Source organism: Dreissena polymorpha, chromosome 11, assembly GCF_020536995.1.
Source record: "Dreissena polymorpha isolate Duluth1 chromosome 11, UMN_Dpol_1.0, whole genome shotgun sequence".
NCBI lineage: Eukaryota > Metazoa > Mollusca > Bivalvia > Myida > Dreissenidae > Dreissena > Dreissena polymorpha.
Window position 1 is genome coordinate 49280338 of NC_068365.1, and position 19546 is coordinate 49299883.

General features: G+C 34.6%; 1 protein-coding gene across 2 annotated transcripts; it reads left to right on the top strand.

Annotated features, from left to right (window-relative positions):
* The first annotated feature begins 4450 nt into the window (after window positions 1-4450).
* Window positions 4451-19423, top strand: LOC127850251 (uncharacterized). Of its 2 annotated transcripts, none has more exons than XM_052383132.1 (8): window positions 4451-5024; window positions 5328-5442; window positions 6872-7045; window positions 7186-7218; window positions 8036-8140; window positions 8545-8657; window positions 16806-16949; window positions 17206-19423. In XM_052383132.1, exons 2-8 carry the CDS (start codon window positions 5346-5348, stop codon window positions 17260-17262), a joined length of 723 nt encoding a protein of 240 aa, XP_052239092.1. In that variant the 5' UTR covers window positions 4451-5024; window positions 5328-5345; the 3' UTR covers window positions 17263-19423. The 2 variants fall into 2 exon arrangements, with proteins under 2 accessions (XP_052239092.1, XP_052239091.1); XM_052383131.1 differs by having other exon boundaries at window positions 4454-5024; window positions 5344-5442.
* The last annotated feature ends 123 nt before the right edge of the window (window positions 19424-19546 follow it).

The window sequence follows — 19546 nt, forward strand, 5'->3', positions numbered from 1 at the left end:
GGGACTGTGCAGGCAAAGTAATGTAACTCTGACTGGCATTTTGACAGAATTATGTGCCCTTTTTATACTTAGAAAATTGAAAATTTGATTAAGTTTTGTGTTTAGGTCCACTTTATTCCTACAGTACCAAAGCTATTGCTTTCATACTTGCAAGATTTATGAACTATCATAAGGGGACCGTGCAGGCAAAGTTATGTAACTCTGACTGGCATTTGAAAGGAATTATGGGCCCTTTATACTTAGAAAATTGAAAATTTGGTTAAGATTTATGTTTTGGTCCACTTTACCCCTAAAGTATCATAGATATTGCTTTCATACTTGGAGCACTCACAAACTATCATAAGGGTACAGTAAAAGGACAAGTTGCATAACTCTGGTTGTCATTGTTACGGAATTATGGCCCTTTTTTGACTTAGTAACTTTTAATATATGGTTAAATTTTGTGTTTCGATCCACTTTACTTCTTAAGTATCAAGGCTATTGCTTTCAAACTTCAAATACTTACATGCTATCATGAGGTTACTGTACCTGGCAACTTGAATTTTACTTGGACCTTTGAATGACCTTGACTCTCAAGGTCAAATTATTAAATTTTGCTAAAATTGCCATAACTTCTTTATTTATGATTAGATTTGATTGATACTTTGATGAAACTACTCTTACCTGACATACCACAATAGACTCCACCCAAACCATCCCCCGTGCCCTCCCCTCCCCCCCCTCCCCCCCCCCCTCCCCCCCCCCCTATTTTTTTTTTTTTTTTTTTTTTAAGATCATCTCACAAATGACCACCACACCCTCACACTATACCCCCACCCCACCCCCCCACCCCCCCCCCCAATTTTTTTTTATTTTTTTTTTTAAGATCATCTCACAAATTACCCCCCCATGTTTGAAATACCGTCCAACCATCGCACCCAAACCCCCCCCCCCCCATCGCCCCCCCAACCCCCCCCCCCCTGATTTTTTTTTTCGCTTTTTTGGAAGATAATGTAATAAATGTCCACAACCCCACACTATACACCCCTCTTCACTCCACTCCTCCCTCCTTTGTGATTGAAAATGAGAGTCCCTTCACCTTTAAAAAGAAAATAGATGAGCGGTCTGCACCCGCAAGGCGGTGCTCTTGTTTTAGATCTGCAACAATCAATAAAAAAATCATAATACGACTGGTGACGAGCCACGAGAAAACCACTTATAAACATTTACTCATTGTTCATGACTCTATTTTCGCTATGCAACTACCAAAGCACTTGGGATATTACATTTCTCAAATAAGAACAGGCACCTTGCTGCTGCGCATTGAAACCGGGCGGTTTAGAAACCTAAAGATCGAATAAAAACTATGCCTTTTGTGTAAAGAACCCAATCAGGTCGAAACAGAATACCATTTCTTACTAATATTTGAATGTCCATTCTACCTTTGTTTAAGATTATCATTTTATAACTGTGTATCAAAGATTAAACCAAACATAATTAACATTCTGTATAGCGACAGGCTAGCATGTATGCTGACTGATAAGTGACTTATTTATAAATCTGCATTGTTCATTCAAGATTGCTTTATGAAACGATTGGAAGCATTATATGTATCCGACAGACATTAAAATTAAATCATTATGTATATAATACTACCTATGTAAATTGTATTAGTTATTTCTAGATGAACTTTCAATATTATGATTATAAATCCACTTGTTAATAATCAACAGAAATTATTGATCTAAATTATTCATGTTTATACATGCACTTCAAACTATTTACCTCTTTTTATTATCTTATTCTATCCTGCACAATTTTGATGTGATTTTATGACTACACCCATAACGTGTCAACTTAGTGACTCGTAAGCCAAATATATGGTTGGGTAGTTCAATGTTTTGTAAATATATTTGTTTATAATAATATTGATCGTATTATTGCTGTACATACCAATAATTGTCTATGTACTGTGAGTCTCTTAAATAAAATATACAACTACTAAGCTAAAATTCAAGCAAACGTGTGTGTGTATTAAACAACGACACTATTCTTCACTTTGAATGATTGTTTTCACAGTGTACAGCATATAAAAGAAAATATATTTACGGTTCATTTCATTCACAACAGTTTTGTGAAGTTATCGGAACACACATATCATTTTCACATTTCGTTTGTTGCTGAAGCACATTGATTCAAAATATACTAAAATTAAATATACTATGAAAAATAGACGTTTGTTTCGTAAACAATTGTTAATACTGCTTTATACGTACACTTTACAACAAACATGTTTCCTCTCCTTATTGTTAAGATCGATGTTTAAATATTTAGTGTATAACGTATAATTAACTTACTTGAATTGGCCTTAATCAGTTACTGATAAAGTTTTCGATCAGTTTTTTAAATAATATTCCCATATTCACAAAACATAAGAGGTCACAGAACAAAGGCCATAAAGTAGAACAAACAAATCCTGTATAGAGACGGGCAAGATAATGCAATATTTACTTACCTGTTACACAAGTTTTAATATTCATTTTGAAGGTCGATCATTTATTTGGGTCATGTATATATATATAAGATAGCACTGGTTTATAAATGTGTTCATTTGCATAGTTGCGTAGTGTCATATTTCATTGTCATGTTTTCGATGTTTATCACTAACCAAGTGTACGATTTGAATACACTCCAAAAGCGTTGTTTAAATACAGCATTACAAAAGCATGATATGGGCGCGCATTCATGTGTAATAAGTTCTTGTGTACAAATCCATCATTCATTTGAATGCCTTTTTAGTATGTATCAGAAATTTGAATTAACATTAATCTATAATATGTATAATAAAACCCGGACGTTCATATTTTTACAGGATTCGGTGAGATTTAAAAAATATTTAATTTAAGATTGTTTTAGATAATCTTTGAAGAAGATTTAGAAAGCAATATAAAGATTATTTATTAATATCTTAGGTAACACTTATAGTAGGTAAAATGATACTTATGATACTTTAACTTATTAACTTGACATGAAAAAATGAGCTAAATGTAAGAAATATATATGAATGTTATGGCTAGCGTCATCGTGAGCAATGACAGCTTCTAATAAGAGCACTGACGTCCGTGCAAATATAACTGTCTTAATTTGCCAGGCAATCAATCGGAAAATGTTTCAGCTTAATATTATCATTAACAACACATGTTCTGAAGAATATGGGGACACACACACTTCCCAAATAAGCGAATTATTGCCTCCCAAACTCACGAGCAGATGTAACGTACGCGATACCATTAAGTGTCAGTTAATCAGTTATTATCGTCACCGGAATGGTGCTTTAATAGTGATACGCAATTGATAAGCATTGAAAACAAAGTTTTCCTTACGTGTAGGTGTAATTTTGTATGACGGTTGACACTGCATTTTCTAGTAAAATGTGCCCACGTCAGGACGAATTGGTTACTTTTCCTTATTCAATTAATTTATAACACAAAATCAATGATTGTTTTCAAACATGATTTTATTGAATGAAATGTTTTGACCCACACGATTTGATGAATGTATATGTTTGAAAAGCAGAGGCATATTGTATAGAAGGTTAATGGCTTTAAGTTCCATTTTACCCCATGCCTATGTTACATGACATATACTATAATCACAACTACACCTACCAGAAGACACAGGACACATCGGTTTAAAAGGATTACATATCCGTTTAAAGTACAACTTGGTTTGAACTTCTTATCAATGTATCAAATATCCAACTAAGTGTCTGGTGATGACAATTAATAACAATTAATGCTTATGTAAAGAGCCAATCGTATCTGTCGATGATTCTGGGACGCGTTATCAGCACGCTGGTCATGCGGTAACTTCTATATCGGATGGCACTTCGTTCACATAAAAAAACAAATGCCACTTGCTAATGGTAAGATCCTCATTTATTTTAATTAATATCCTTAATATAAGTTTTTGAAGCACGGTTTATGGTGAAATGTATTTATAATTTATCCTTTTATTTTGTGAATAAAGAATGTTAAGAAAGAATGGAAGCTTTTCTCCAAAACATGAGAAAATTTTATCGGAAAACAGCTTTAGTAAACCATTGTCTTTCTTCACTTATATTTCATTGAGTTCTATCAACATCGAAGTATTTAAAGTACAGTGCTTACTCTACATGTTGGAATAACAACATTTCATTGCAATATTTCGTAGTATTTTAATAATGTTGAAATATGCACTGATCATCCGTTTCAGAATGGTTTATTGATGAAATAGATAATATGTTTTTTATATAATCATTTCATCCGCGAAAGTTATTTTTTCGCAATACGAAGTGCTACACCATTTGAAGACCAAAAATGCTCCGTGTTTTAAAATCAAATGAACCGAGCATAAATGCAAAAAAGCTGATGACCTCACCTCTCGCACGTGGCTTTTCTTCTCTGGTGTCGAAATGCCATCCGTTATCAAAGTAGCCTTATGGCCGGCGTGTATCTGACCGTATTTGATTTCTGTGCGCGCCATCACATGCTTCAGGATACGTGTTGCCAATGATAAGTTCAAACTGACAAATATGTGCATCCATTGATATTGTGAATTTATATCAATGCATTATTTGCAGATAAAACATACAATTAACTTACGCCAGTGCTATTATAAGTATCTTCTGTGTCTGCGTTGACGAATTTTATCTTAAATCAGCAACGTGTAAACACATTGAATGACAACGCTTCATAAAGTTTAAACATCCGGTGTGGATTTAGAAAAAAAAACTGAGATTTATTGTATGATATGAAAGGCATTCAAGCAAACGATTTGCTTGTTCAAATAAAGAAAGTTAAAAGCGTATCATACACATCGTATGTTATGGTGTATTTTTACACAAGATACTTGGTAAGAGCTGATACGTAAACCGGAAAGTCTGCATTGTAAAAGCCTTCATAAAACGTAACTCTACACAATCATTAACTAGTGCAGTTTTAAATCGTACAGGACAATATATCAATAATCGAGCTTTAAAAGGAATAAACAAGCGTGTAATACAGGTAAGTTAATATTGTCATTTCTTTCGCGTTTATGTAAAGGAATAAACCGTTTCACCTAATCATCTATACATTGTGACCTAGAATGCTTTGGCAATATGCGAATTTCTATAAGAAACAAGTGCACACAACTATTTGGAGTTGTATGTACATAGTGATTATTTGGGTTCAAAAGCTAATCTTAAATATATTGAGCACCTTGTAAGTGTTTCACTGATAGTCGAGAAAGCTCTTTTTATAGTCCTGTACGGCAACGAAGATTATTTGTTTCAACATTAATTATTATACATATTTTCGTCGATATAGCTTTCATTTAAAACAGAAATGCCCAGGCCATCACGTGAACGGACTTCGGCTCATTTTTCCGCTGACCAGACAACGGATAAAAGTGCTGACCAACGTTCCCCTGCGCCCATCGAAGGTGAGTTGGAGTTTATACATGCTTTAACTGCCAAATTAGATATATTCTTGTTAAAAAATGTTATAGACTGACTTAATTTGACCAAAGGTATCTTAAGAAACTTATAGCGATGTGTAAGTAAACATACGTACCGATAGAGCGTAATGCGCCACTAGTAAATAATTTAATGTCCAGACGGCTAATGGTCAACCGTCTGTACTTAAAGTATATTTAATGGTCGTTTGGAATCTTTGTTTTAAAAACAGCACTTTAAAATCGTTCGCTGTTTGAGTATTTTTTTAAATGTAAACTAGAGGTACATGCCATCGACAGCTTAATAACCCGTGATAATAAAAGTTTATGTATGCACACTCGTCGAAGGTATGCTAAATTGGTCAAAATTACAACCTTTTTTGAAAGCAGGGAGTGTCATGTTACTCTCTACATTTCAACTTAAAACGTTCCGTTTAAACTGTACTTTTGCTTTGCGCAACTGTTCATATCAAGGTATTTAACGCAAGTGTAGCCGCGTCTTCATTATTTATATATTTTAACAAACAACTAACCTGCCTGTAAAACACTTTTAAATGATTTTACAGTTAAGCGTACATAATATGTGTTTCCATTAAACTAAAAATAAAATAACAAATAGGTTAGGTAGGTCAGTTCTACTTTTTCGTTTTACTTTTTCATGATAACAAGTTATATTTCCCACTTTACTCGAATGAAATCTCCCAAATATGAGTTCATCTGTGTTTGCGTATTTGTATAAGTATGTGAAAACGTTTATTTAGATGTTTGATTATAGCAAAAAATCTGTGAAAACTCAACCTGGTTAAACAAGATTCGCCACACACAAATTAAGGTAGGTAGGGTTGTCGGAATCAGAATAACAACTTTATAGGCCTCAAGGTTGTGTCGAATCGCAAGATTGAACTTTTAAATATAATTATAGTTATAATAATTTTTGTATGCAATATTCATATGCGAATACTAGGGGATTCAAATCATTTCTTAAATAAATTAACTTGTTTTGAAAGAAATCAACATGTTTCAAATGCACTTGCTATCCCAATGCGGAACGTGACTTCTTGAAACGGCATTAATTGTGTGTGTGTGAATTAATCTCATCAGTAAAATCAATCAAATAAAATAGAAGTTTCACAGTATTTAAACAAATACGAAGCTTCTATTTATTTAAGACGGCCTACAGGCTTAAGGAATGTCTTAAATTCTCATAAGATATTTAAAAGGGTCGAAACCTTGGTAAGACAACCTCGTAGGCAAAAAAGCTGACAAAGTCAATCTGCTAGCGGTGGTTTCATCTTGTTGAACATTTACGATAACATGAAAAAATTCATTTTGATTGTTTAAGACATTCCCAATTTTACTTTTAAATAAAGTTGTCTCAACTATTTGTGCAAACATCTTGAGCTTAAAAAAAATTCAGAATCTCCATTGGAGCCTGCAGAAGAAGGCCGAGATGATGCACATCTGTCTGAAAACACGTGTTCTGTCGGCAAAAGTTATGCACTTGATACAACCACTGCAATATTCGCCCAAATAATCCAATCACCTTGGGGAATAGAAGATGAGGATGAAGAAGACGAAGCTGACGCTATAGGTAAACATCTTGAACCTTGAAACAAACCAACAAACCAACTTTTATTTAACTGAATTAAAAAGTTAAAATACTAGCAAGCTATCGCATGAACATATGGCAACCACTCATCTGACACCCATATCATTCTGTTTTATTCACAGGGTGTGACTCGGACGACGGTGTCGAAGAAAAAGGTACGACTGTAAAATCTGGAAATAAACGCGCCTAATATGTTTGTTTATTAAACAATTCAAAAGTGCAATTGCATGTAGCAATAAGACACCCGCTAACCACCAAAACATTCTGTTATATTCACATGAGAAGAAACAAAAGACAAATCTGACGCATAATGTACGTATTTGAAGTACTCCGAGCAACGCATATAAATGTAAAAAATGAGAAACACAAGTACGGTGTTAAGTGCGGATCAAAATAACTGTATAAACAGCATTCGTGTCACAAAACCTCTTGATAGAATGTTCTTAGTTTTCTCAGTAAATTTCAATAGAATTGTTATACATAGTGTGAGCCCCGCATACACCTTTTTAAGTTTATTGCGTGTTCATCTAATACTTTTGTGTAAAATGATCTACACGAAACAGTAACAAATACATTAATAAATTATAATTGGGTTCTGTTAGCACTTATGCTGAATCATTTGGGGTGTTTGTTCAAGTTTTATATGTAAATTTAGTTATTGTTATTCTACTTATTACGCGTTTGAAATGCATAGCGATGAATAACAAGTAATAAGTATGTAATGGTATATCGAACTGACCTGTTGCATGTACACATATGATGTATCGCTAAACCAGAATATAACTTTTCTGGTATTAAAGTTTTAAAGAGAATATTTGTTGTCTTCAAAAATGACAGCTACAATACTGTTAATAAAGGCGAGTTCATGTATGTGGATGCGAAGATATTAGACAATATCGATCAATCGCAGATAATTTGGAAATGTGTTCAACATTCGAATTACCAGTTAATACAAGAGTTCACCTTTTTTAGGTGTTTGTCATACCCACAACGAGATCGCGTGCAGATTAATGCGGATTGGCGACGATTTCTTTGAAAGGGAAAGGCAAGCCCCTCACGCGGAAATTGATGTGGTTGGTAAGTATAGAAGAACATTCAATGCTTGATGTTACATTAAGTTAGCTTACTAAAAATATTGGAAAAAACATATAACAAGGAACGTGCTTATCGAACATTCGAAAATTGTTTATGCAAACATATATTTTTGCAAGTAAATCATTAAATAAATTGCTACATGTTAGAATCCTAATTGCTTAATCCAAAAGTTTACGACCTTTAGCGTAGCTAGCTGATTTTAGCAACTCGATCCTTGTTTCGTTGAGAAAGACATTTAAGTTATGCATTAAATTGTTGTATCGGAGTAGTATAATACCGTGAGGTTATAGGAAATCAATCGTTTATCAGGTTTCAAACGTTTTTAAAATTTATGAAACAGCTGACTTAATCTAAACATTTTACTGAGTATTGATGTAATTTTTCAGATAGGTCGCAATATATACGTGATATAGCCACAAAGATTGTGTCATCGACCACATTCGAGCATTTTATCGAAGCGTTGCCTAGCGAAGCTGCCAAACCCATCGGATGGGAACAGGTATGTTTATATTTGGTAGCAAAGTTGTAGTCATGCGGCAGCACATGTTTGTCGTGTTGCAGCCCATGTTCACTGAATTTTTCCTGTCTCTAGCTCTTAGTTCAACATCAAGAATAGAGGTCAATTATCAAACCTGGTCATATTTCGTCTTGTTAGGATAGACACTTTATTATGCCATAAGCAACATTATAATCATATAATATAACTAAGACTCAATTGTCGGGTCAATATATGAAAACATACCACTCAACCCCCAAAAATTGCTACAAAAGGTATTTTAGCTGATCCTGGTAGGGTCGAATGTCCTATTTAACATATCAAAAGTTTACCAAAAACGGACCGTCGGAAATTTGCTTCTTTTCAAGATGGCGTCCAAGATGGCCACCAAAACCTATTAATGATGAGAACTATGTGAGTATCCACTCACAATTCATTATTTTGGGGTCTATACTTAGGTTTTGGGGGGCACATAACACATTCAGATAATAAAAAATTATGTTAGTATATTATGTAACAAAGAAATCCAACACCAACACGTGTCCAAATAACCGCCAATACAATGACCGCAAGTAAATAACTCTTGACTCAAACGTATTTCTTTTCGCAATTTTATAATACATAGATTTTCATGTTTTGATTTAAATATTTTTATCCCACTTTTACAGCGAAATCGGTTGATTAAAGCACCGTTTATTAAATTTCATCTATAATCAACGGCAAGGCTATAATCAATGGCACGAAATGACGTCATCAACTGCCGAACCGGGACTACTTTTTCCCCCGCACCTCGTCACCTGTATTTGCCAAGTGCATCAATAATAAAAACAATCTCAAAAGTTTGTCAATCTTAATGACCTTAAAACAAAGAAAAGAAGCAAAAAAAACGTGGTTTTTGTCATTTATTTTAATTAAAACCTCTAGTATTAGGTAAATTTAACACTATGCAAATAGGTTCTGTTGTTGTTGCTCCCCTTTGAAGAAGTCAGTTCGAGTTGCTCCCCTTTGACCGTAGAAAACAATCGTCTGGACCAAGAAATCCTGTGTTAATTTACAAGCTGTACTCGGATATGCGTCCATCTATTTTTCTTCAAAGCATCTTTTCAACCTGCCAATACGCACAAATGATACTGCATCCCAGTGGTTCTTGCGTCAACAATTGGGTGTCAACAAGCTAGGTCAGATGCTGAAGGCCATGGCAAAATACGCCGGCTTTCTCAAGCACAAGAGAATAACGAACAACTCAGTTCGCAAATTCCTGGTCCAAAAACTTCGAAATGCAAACATTCCACCCACTGAAACCATGGCCATAACAGGGCACAAAAATGTCCAGTCCATAACCAATTATTCCAACATATCTGTTGAACAGCAGCAAAACTGTTCATTCTTGCTCAGTCCAGTAAATGTAACAATCCAACAGATTCCTCTCGTTCACCTTCATGCACCGAAACTATGGCCGAAATGCAGCCTAGACAACCACTGTCTACCGTCGAACAAGTTGATCTTGATGTTCGCCCCACCCAGTCACTTCACCAGCAAATGTCTTTCTCTAGTTCGAACAACTTTGCCTCACAATTCTTTGGTGCCACTTTCAACATTCAAAATGTATATAATTAGCTTAAACCCAAGTAATCTTTGTTATTTCGTCACGAAATAACCACATATTATAACAAAGAAGCAAATATTGTGCACCTCGTGATCGACTTGATAGTTTCATATCGAAAGTGAATTGTGTGTGGTGTTAGGCTACGTTGTAAACAAATGTAGTTCCTTGTATATAAAAACTTAATGTGATATTGATATCATAAAACTTTAAGATTTGCAATTCAATATGATTAAAATTGTAATTAATAACGCTCGACACTTTGTTACAGAACGATATTTTGATTAAAAAAAAAAGATTATTTGATCAGCGGTTATTTTTGGAACGCGGAGTAATACACTGACCTTGGTTACACTACAGTCATTATCAAAGTACGACAAACACTCATGAAAACTTATTTTGTTTAAATAAAAAAAGTTAACTGAATAAAAAGTGGGATAAATAGAATAATAGGTCAGTGTTGATTATAGATCAGGTTTATCATGCTCGGCACGAAAACGAAAAAGCACTCGCCAAGGCTCGTGCTTTTTGTTTTCTAAGCCTCGCATGATAAACATGATCTATAATCAACACTAACCTATTATTCTCTATATCCCTTGTATAACCTTGTATTTCGTTATTGAAGCTTGAGCGTCACCAACAACAAAATATAAAAGCAGACCACCATTATATAAACATATCAGACCTGCGTGTCTATTTTTTGTATGTTTTTTAGGGTTGCGTTAACAATGCCATTTTATTAGGCCCTTTCTGTGTTAATTTCAGCATTACAAATCAATACATTAACAAGTTATTATTGTCTCTTTTTGTAATAAATGATTAAATAATGAATGCAAACACATCCGGACAAGATTTGTGTCAAATATGCAAGGAGGAGATAGAGATTTCCAAGAATAACTGGGGTGCTACTCAATTGAAGGGGTTGCATGGAATAAATGAAGCTAGTGTAAAGCGCAAGGATGATCTTGTAACTGAGGCTCACACTAAAGTACATCAAAATGTCGTCAGCAGTATATAAATGATAAGAACATAAAAATTTATGCTGCAAAGCAAAGATGTAAGTCTGTACAAAAAAGACCCACAAGGCAATCAAGTGTAGGGTTTGAAAGTCATGAATACTTCATACTATGTGGTTGTAAGGTTAAATTGGACACAGGGAATTTTGGCTGGGTACGTTCTTTCCAATGTGTTTTAGATGCCTGTGATTCCCGTTCAGATGCCATATGGTTATTTTATGGAAAAGACACAATGCGAAAGGTTGCGGCAGTTGGTCATGCTATTATTGAAGCAGTTCGTTCACAAGCTGTCCCTGCACCACTACAAGTGGGACTTGTTGTTCAAATCAATCATCTACATCGGTCAAAGATAATTGTCGAATGCAGCGGATTTTGTGGAACCTAATATCCTGGGCAGTGATATAGATTTGTTGGAGATGTCTGTCCTTCCTGTGGCCGATAGTGTTGATAACAATAGTATCACCATTGACTGCAAATGTACTTTTCATGGGATGGGTCTCAAAACATCTATTTCCCCTGCATCACCCACGAATTTCATGCTTCCGCAAAATCGGGCCACAGAGTTGAACACTAGAAATAAGACAAAATTCCTATCTTGGAGTACCGGTCGGCCAAACATGCTTATCCTGAGGTAGTATTCGAGGACCTAACGCGATTTCTGGATTATGACAAGAGGGGAGATATTTTGTGAGAAGTTTCCTTCAGCTTCAGACAGGCAACACTAAATTGGCAGGGAATGATTCGTATTAATGCATATTTTGCATCAGGAAAGCCAGCACCCTGAGCAGTCGTTAGTCAAATTCTTGCTTATAATCATTTGTACGCTGGGGATAAGTCGTGGATTATGTCAACATTATACTTTATTTGTAACCTTGCCATGAAGCACAACCTTCCCACCATTTTAATGTTTGACAAACTTTTGTATTGGAAAGCTGTCACAGTCATCATTGATGTGCCACAAAGTAGTTGCCTGAAAAGTATTGTTCTGATGTTGGGATGTTTTTATACACTCATGAAATTGCTGGGGGAGATAGGATTAATCATGGAAGAAACCGACTGTCTATGGAAAATGCTATTGTGCAGATCATGACAGGGAAAGTCCAAACGGCTTTGCATGGGCCATTTTCGTGTTGACAAGTGCTTACACAGCCAGCGCATATCAGGAAGATCCTGCGATTCAGATACTGCTTTTCATGCAGAGGAGTTGTACACTTCCATTCTTAGGGGCAAGACAGTGCAGATACTTCATGTTCTGGCATTAAGATCAGACTCGAGACGGCTACAGAAAAGAAGAAACATTCACTTGCCCACACCACAAAGACAAGCCAATTATTCCTGAATTATCACCTGGTGGTAAGCAAGGCAATGATGTTGATCAAAGCGGGTCGTACTGGTTGTTAGATGATGCATATTCAGGCAGTATGTAATTGTCTTTCCGTATTTGCTGCAGCTGGGTACGTTAATTACCTGCGATCTTCTTATAACTATCTTCAGCCAAATGAGCAGCCTATATAAAATGCACCCAGAAGTTTATCGAAAGTACGTTGATGTTTTTCACATTGTTCGTGGGTGCAATCAGTGCTGGGTTCGGCTAAGCAGTGATCTTGCCACTGAGCAAACATTGATGAGAATTCTTTAGAACTCAGGTTGTCTCAGTTGCAGCAGTGGGTTAAACGAGGTAATGCAAAACCGTTGGACCCATACTGAACCTTTAACATCAGAGTACAATAGTGCGATGCAGGATTTCACAGACCTGACCTTTAGTTAAGTCCACAACACAAAGACTGAATTGAGGTGCGCATCAAAAGAGATGCTTCTGATCTCAAGAAAATGCAGACATAGACTACAACCTGCTTACCATACACAGCTGAGTCTCTTTGAAAAACATTGTCAATAGGATAGTGGCTGGATCAGATGTGAATGTTCATGCATTTCAGGAGGTTGGGAACAAGATCATGAGAGATATTATAGTAAAGTTGACCTTTGTCATATAAATCTACGAGAAAAGACAGATACCAAAATCTTGGGAATTGCGCCATTGTTAAAATTGCAAAAGACCGTGCTATTTATCCCGCCTTTTTGTTTCAGCATTTCCTGGAAGTGTCGAAATCTGGAGATCTTTCCCTTGAAGACATATTGTCGAATAAACTGAGTCCGCATTCTCCTGCCCTCTTTGAAGCCAAGAACATACTTCGTAAAGCAGACACGCCTCATATCAATCAGGAAATGAGAGATTAAGCTGTAAACGTATCAAGTGAGGCTGTGATGAACCGCATTCCTGAATAAGATTGTTACGTGCTTGATGGCAGCTGGTTTGCTTTTCATCGTTTACCAAGGAAAAAGGACGACACAAACAACGCAAAATCCGAGTCTTATGCAGATTTCACGGACAAGCAACAGTGGTGTTCGATGGTTACGAAGACGGTCATTCTATAAAAGATATCACACACCAGGGACGAGGACAAAAACGTGAACCCGAGTATGAGTTCCAACAAAGAGCATATTTTTTAAATAACAATTACGATTCTTTCCATAGCCTAATAGAGTCGCTAACCCTTTACGGAATGACATCGGGTCTTAAACTAAACAATAGTAAATGTACTGTGCTACGAGTAGGTAAATTAAAACAAAGTAATGTTCAATATAAAAAAGAAATGAAATTTAATTGGACATCCGATGAAGCCACAACGTTAGGAATTACATTCACAAATAATGAAAAGGATACAGTTCTTAAAAACATAATACCTAAATTACAGAATTTTAAAAACTGCTTAAAATCATGGCATCATCGTAAACTTACACTAATCGGAAAAAACACAGTATTGAAAACGTTTGCACTTCCTAAATTAATATATGTATTAACAGTTCTCCCAAATCCACCAAATGATTTTATTAACGATATAAAAATCAGCAATATTTAATTTCATATGGGACGGTAAGCCTGATAAAATAAAAAGAACTCAGTTAATTCAATCTGTAGAAAATGGAGGTATCCAATTAACGAACATTGACTCATTCATGAATGCAATCAAATGCAGCTGGGTTAAACGATACCTAGATAATACCAATACGAGTAGATGGAAATTATTCTACCAGAAAATCCTAAAAAAATATGGTGACTCCTTACTCTTTGAATGTAACATCAACAATACTATCTTACATGAAAACACATCCAGCCTATTTGGAATCAATTAATATCTTTTCTTGAACAACATCAACTCAACGTTAAACTATCTTTCTTAAATGTAAGTTTCGGAATTAACTCATTGAAATTAATAGACTGTAATAATATTGTGAATTTTATGGTTATATTGATTTTTTTATATCTTAGACATGAAGTACAAAAAACAAGTACCAAATTTTAATTGTTTTGTCCATAGTCTTAAACTAAAAATCGAGATTGAGAAAGAAATAGCCCTCAGTAATGACACATTACAAATCTTTGAACAAAAATGGAATCGGATTAAATTCTCATAATGTTTTGTCCACTTATATACATTTCACTCTAATGTTAGTTTATTTCTCTAAAATAGTTTTGTTTATTTTTTTATATTCTTATTTTCAATCAGACAAGATCATTGTGATATACAACAAAACACACAAGTCCAGTATGTTTTCTTCCAACTTTATACAACTCATCATTTTCCATAACTATTCCTCTGTTGTTCTTTTCTTTTCTCTCTAAAAAAAAATATATATTAGCATATCTTGTATAACATGTCTGAACTATATTGCTTTGTACAATCACTATGTTGTATGATCATATACATGTTAACATTGTATGTATGAAATTGAATATAAAAAAACAAAGAGCATAATGATCATGCAAAAAAAGAGATGTGTTCGTCAGAAACACCATGCCCCCTACTGCGCCGCTTTGGTTTATTTTATTTTTTGTATCATTTGGCAGGTACAGATAATTTGTACAAGGGAAGTAATATTTTTGAAGGGATATAATAACAAATATTACTTCCCTTGTAAAAATGATCTGTACCTGCCAAAAGATAAATAGAAATTATCTCCCTTCAAAGCTTGTTACTTCCCTTGGATTTGTGTTTGACCTTTGACCTTGAATGATGACCTTGACCTTTCACCACTCAAAATGTGCAGCTCTATGAGATACACATGCCAAACATCAAGTTCTATATTCAATATTGCAAAAGTTATGGCCAATGTTAAAGTTTTGGGACGGACGGACTGACTTAAAGACACACAGACGGACTGACGGACAGTTCAACTGCTATATGCCTCGCTACCGGGGGCATAGAAATAGGACTTTTTCTCATGACTAAAACAAGGCAGCATGATTGTTCTGATCAGCACAGCTCTGACTAAAAGAGGATGTCCTTGTGTCACCAGGGGATGTAGACGTTGCTGATTTGTTGTTGTTTCAGCAACAGTTAGTGAAATAATCCCGTCCATAGCCCCACAACGTTAATAGGCGAGGATTCGGATTGTGTATCAGGCAATAGTGGACAGCTGAATGTCATAAATTGGATTTGATGATGAATAAACTGCTTAGTGCTTAATGATATCAACAATTCAATCAGAGTGTTCTTTGTCTCCAAAACTACATAAAAATCATCACCTTTAAGTCAAACGTAATGGACCTTCTCTCATTGTGGCGACGGCTATTTTTGGAGGCCATGTTGGATTTATTGGTATCATAATAAACTAACTCTGCATCTGATGATCTTAACGTGTTGTTCGGTCCCCGACACCAAAAACATCAAATTTGAGTCGATAGTTACATAGTTATGATCAAAAATAGGTTTTGGCTGCCATCTTGGCGTCCATCTTTAAACAAACAATTTTCCGGAGGTCCGATTTTGGTTAACTTTTGATATGTTTTAAGGTACGTGCTACCCTACCAGGATCAGTGAAAATGCCTTTTGTACCAATTTTTTTTTTTTTTTGGGGGGGGGGGGGGTAAAGTGTATATTGACCTGACTACAAGACTCATTGGTGAATATTATTGTTAACAATCAAAGTTACAAGAAGCGTAATTAATTGTCGGACTTGTGGCGTCATTTATTTGGTAAGGTTATACTCAATTGAAATCATCATCAAGTCAATCGACGTGATGCTTTAGACCTATATCCCGTATTTACCGATAAAGTAAGTTAAAAATCAAAGTACTTCTTACCATAACAAAATAAAAGTTTTTATGCATATCACACTTAAGGTCAAAGTGCAAACATGCCCAAGTATGTGTCATGAGGGCTTCCAAGTGTAAAACAGATATACTATTTGGCTGAGTCTGTTTCAATCGGGAAATTATGTGCAATTTATTATAAATTTTAATGTTTATATTTAGTCAGAAGTCCTATTGAATGTATGAAGCTCAAGAAACATTATCAGGTTTTCTTATTAACCGTGCTAGACATCTATTTAAGGCAGTGATTCAACATTACTAAAAGATAAAATATCGTTTAACGAACTGGACATTGACCATTCTTGTGCCAAGCTGATGTGAGTAGTATTCATATCTATATCCGGAGATATTACTTACAATTTGTGTTTTAAATTTAGGTGGCACTTTACTCGGTCATCATTCATTCGTCAATTATGATGGTGGGCGTTGGTACAGAAATCACGAATACCATTACTAGCTATGCCAATCAGTATTTCAAGTCGAGGTTCAGTGACTGGATTAACAGCCAACCACGTCAATGGGTAATTGTAAACCTTATATTTCAAACACAATAATAATGTTTATTAAAGCATCGTTACCATTCAAAATCTCATTAAAGAGAGTCAGTTCAAACAGTGTATGATGAAATTAAAAAATATGTTTAGAAGCAATATCGCAGTTGCAGCCTAAATTCAACTTATAATATTAATAGTGTTTGGTTTGCTATAAAGGTTTTTTTTTTGTGTTTACTTGCGGTATAATTACAATATGTTATATGCGTGTTTTCATTTTATACAGTATTCCATTTTTGACGAGCCGAGAAGCGTCCCCATCGATCAGTCCGACTGTGATTGACATAACTGCGACTTGTATATAACTATAAATATACGCTTGGCCTATAATGTATGATGATATTTAGCTGTTATTAGCCATTGTAATGTGTATAGAAACATGAGTATGTTTCTTATATCAGAATAAAAATACCAAAATAATATTCATTGAACTAAAAGCTTACGATAGTTTTACCATGAAATCAATTTTCAAATAGTCTTCACTTCTTTGACATGTGTATGTATAGCCTAATGAATAAAAGTAATGTTTGAACCGACATGTATATTTATTATAGATATCGTATTGTTATGTTTTTACACGTAAACCAGATAATTAATAGATTTGTATGATGATTGGCATATGCATGTTAGCTTGTCTGTATGGGGACCAATTCGAGATACGATCAAGGGAGAGAACCAATATCGCATAGATTTTCTTGCATCTAAATTTATTTCCGTTTGCGTGTATTGTTTGTAAGCATTCCTTAAACAGCAAACTATTTTATGCTATGTTGTATATATTTTTTTAAATCAAAGACCAGACGAAGTTGATGTTATATATGGTATAATTTAATTTTGACTCGGAAAGGTGAAATTATGTTGCTATTATTTGTATACACCAATTTATGTGTTAAGTTGTAATTTAATTGAAATGTTTTGTGTTGTATTGCTTTTTAATTTGAAATGAGATGTTTTGAGGTGAATTTTTAAATACACCTAAATTTTTCAGTTAGTAACTATGGATAAAGTGTAAGGTTTCAAGATTAAACGATTGCATTATTCTTTCCGAGGCTTTGACTTAGTGTTTATTGTTTGCTTGAGTTTGCTGTTTACTTTTCAAGAATGCGTGTCTTTTCTTTTTTCATTTATTTTGTGCCTCGATGTTTGTCCATATGATATTTTTATAAATAAAGGACTGCTTGCTATAATAAGATTCTAACCCTGCTGGTGCAGCTGAAGATTCACTATGTGTACATTTGATCATATTTAAATATTTTTTTTGGTGTTTACTTATTATCAACCACCGAAAGCGTCTTCGGGTCCGTCCGTCAGTTTGTCCGTCCGTCCGTCTGTCCCAATTATTTCAGGGCTTAATCTAACAAACTAAATAAGATTGCAAGGTGAAACTTTATAAGTTGATAGATATCAATGAAAAGAAGTGACCCGCTCAAGAACCATAACCATGCAATTTAGTTAATAAGATTAATTGTCCTTTGTTGATTTGTATGACGTAACTGTTCAGCGCTTTATCTCAGATTATACAAAATTCCAACATGAAACTTCATGGGTGTATAGATATTAATGAGGAAAGTTTCTATGCGCAAGAACAACAACCCTACAATTTCTTAAATAAGACTTATTACCATTGTTGTTTTCTATGATGTAACTCTTATGGCCTTATTTTAGATACTACATGTATACAATATTTCAACATGAAACTGTCTTTTGTGTATCAATAATTATGCGGAAAACTCATATAAACCTTTTCTTTTAGATCTGCAACAATCATTAAAAACAATTAACCCATTTATACCAAGCGTCTAGAAAAAGGCCTTTGCAAACAGCGTAGACCCAGATGAGACGCCGCATGATGCGGCGTCTCATCTGGGTCTGCGCTGTTTGCTTAAAGGAATTTCTGTAACAAATATTTTAAATATAGAAATAAATATACTAGGCATCCCTAATTGTTGAAATAAATTGATCCAATTTAGAAGGATTGGAGAATCCACTAGGCATAAATGGGTTTATACGACGGGCGACGAGCAACGTGCAAACCACCTATAAACATTTACTCATTGTTCGAGATGCACATTTTTTTTCTCAAATATAAGCTTAAATGCAAGCAAACATGTTTGTGTATTGAACAACGACACTATTCTTCACATTAAATGATTTTATTCACAGTGTACAGCATATAAAAGAAAATATATTAACGGTTCATTTTATTCACAATTGTTACACTTAAATGCAATAGCATTTTCACATTTCGTTTGTTGCTGAAGCGCCTTGATTCAAAATATACTAAAATTAAATACATCTTGAAAAATGCACGTTTGTTTCGTATACAATTGTTAATTCTGCTTTATACGTACAATTTACAACATATATGTTTCCTGTCCTTATGGTTAAGATCGATGTTTAAATATTGAGTGTACGTATAATAAACTACCTTGATTTATTACTGATCAAGTGTTCGATTGCATTTCTATTTTAGATTTATATAATGAAAATTCATAACACTATCCAAGAGTCATACACCACAAACTGTTAATCATCCAAACCGGTATTGATTATAGCTTCTGTTACAT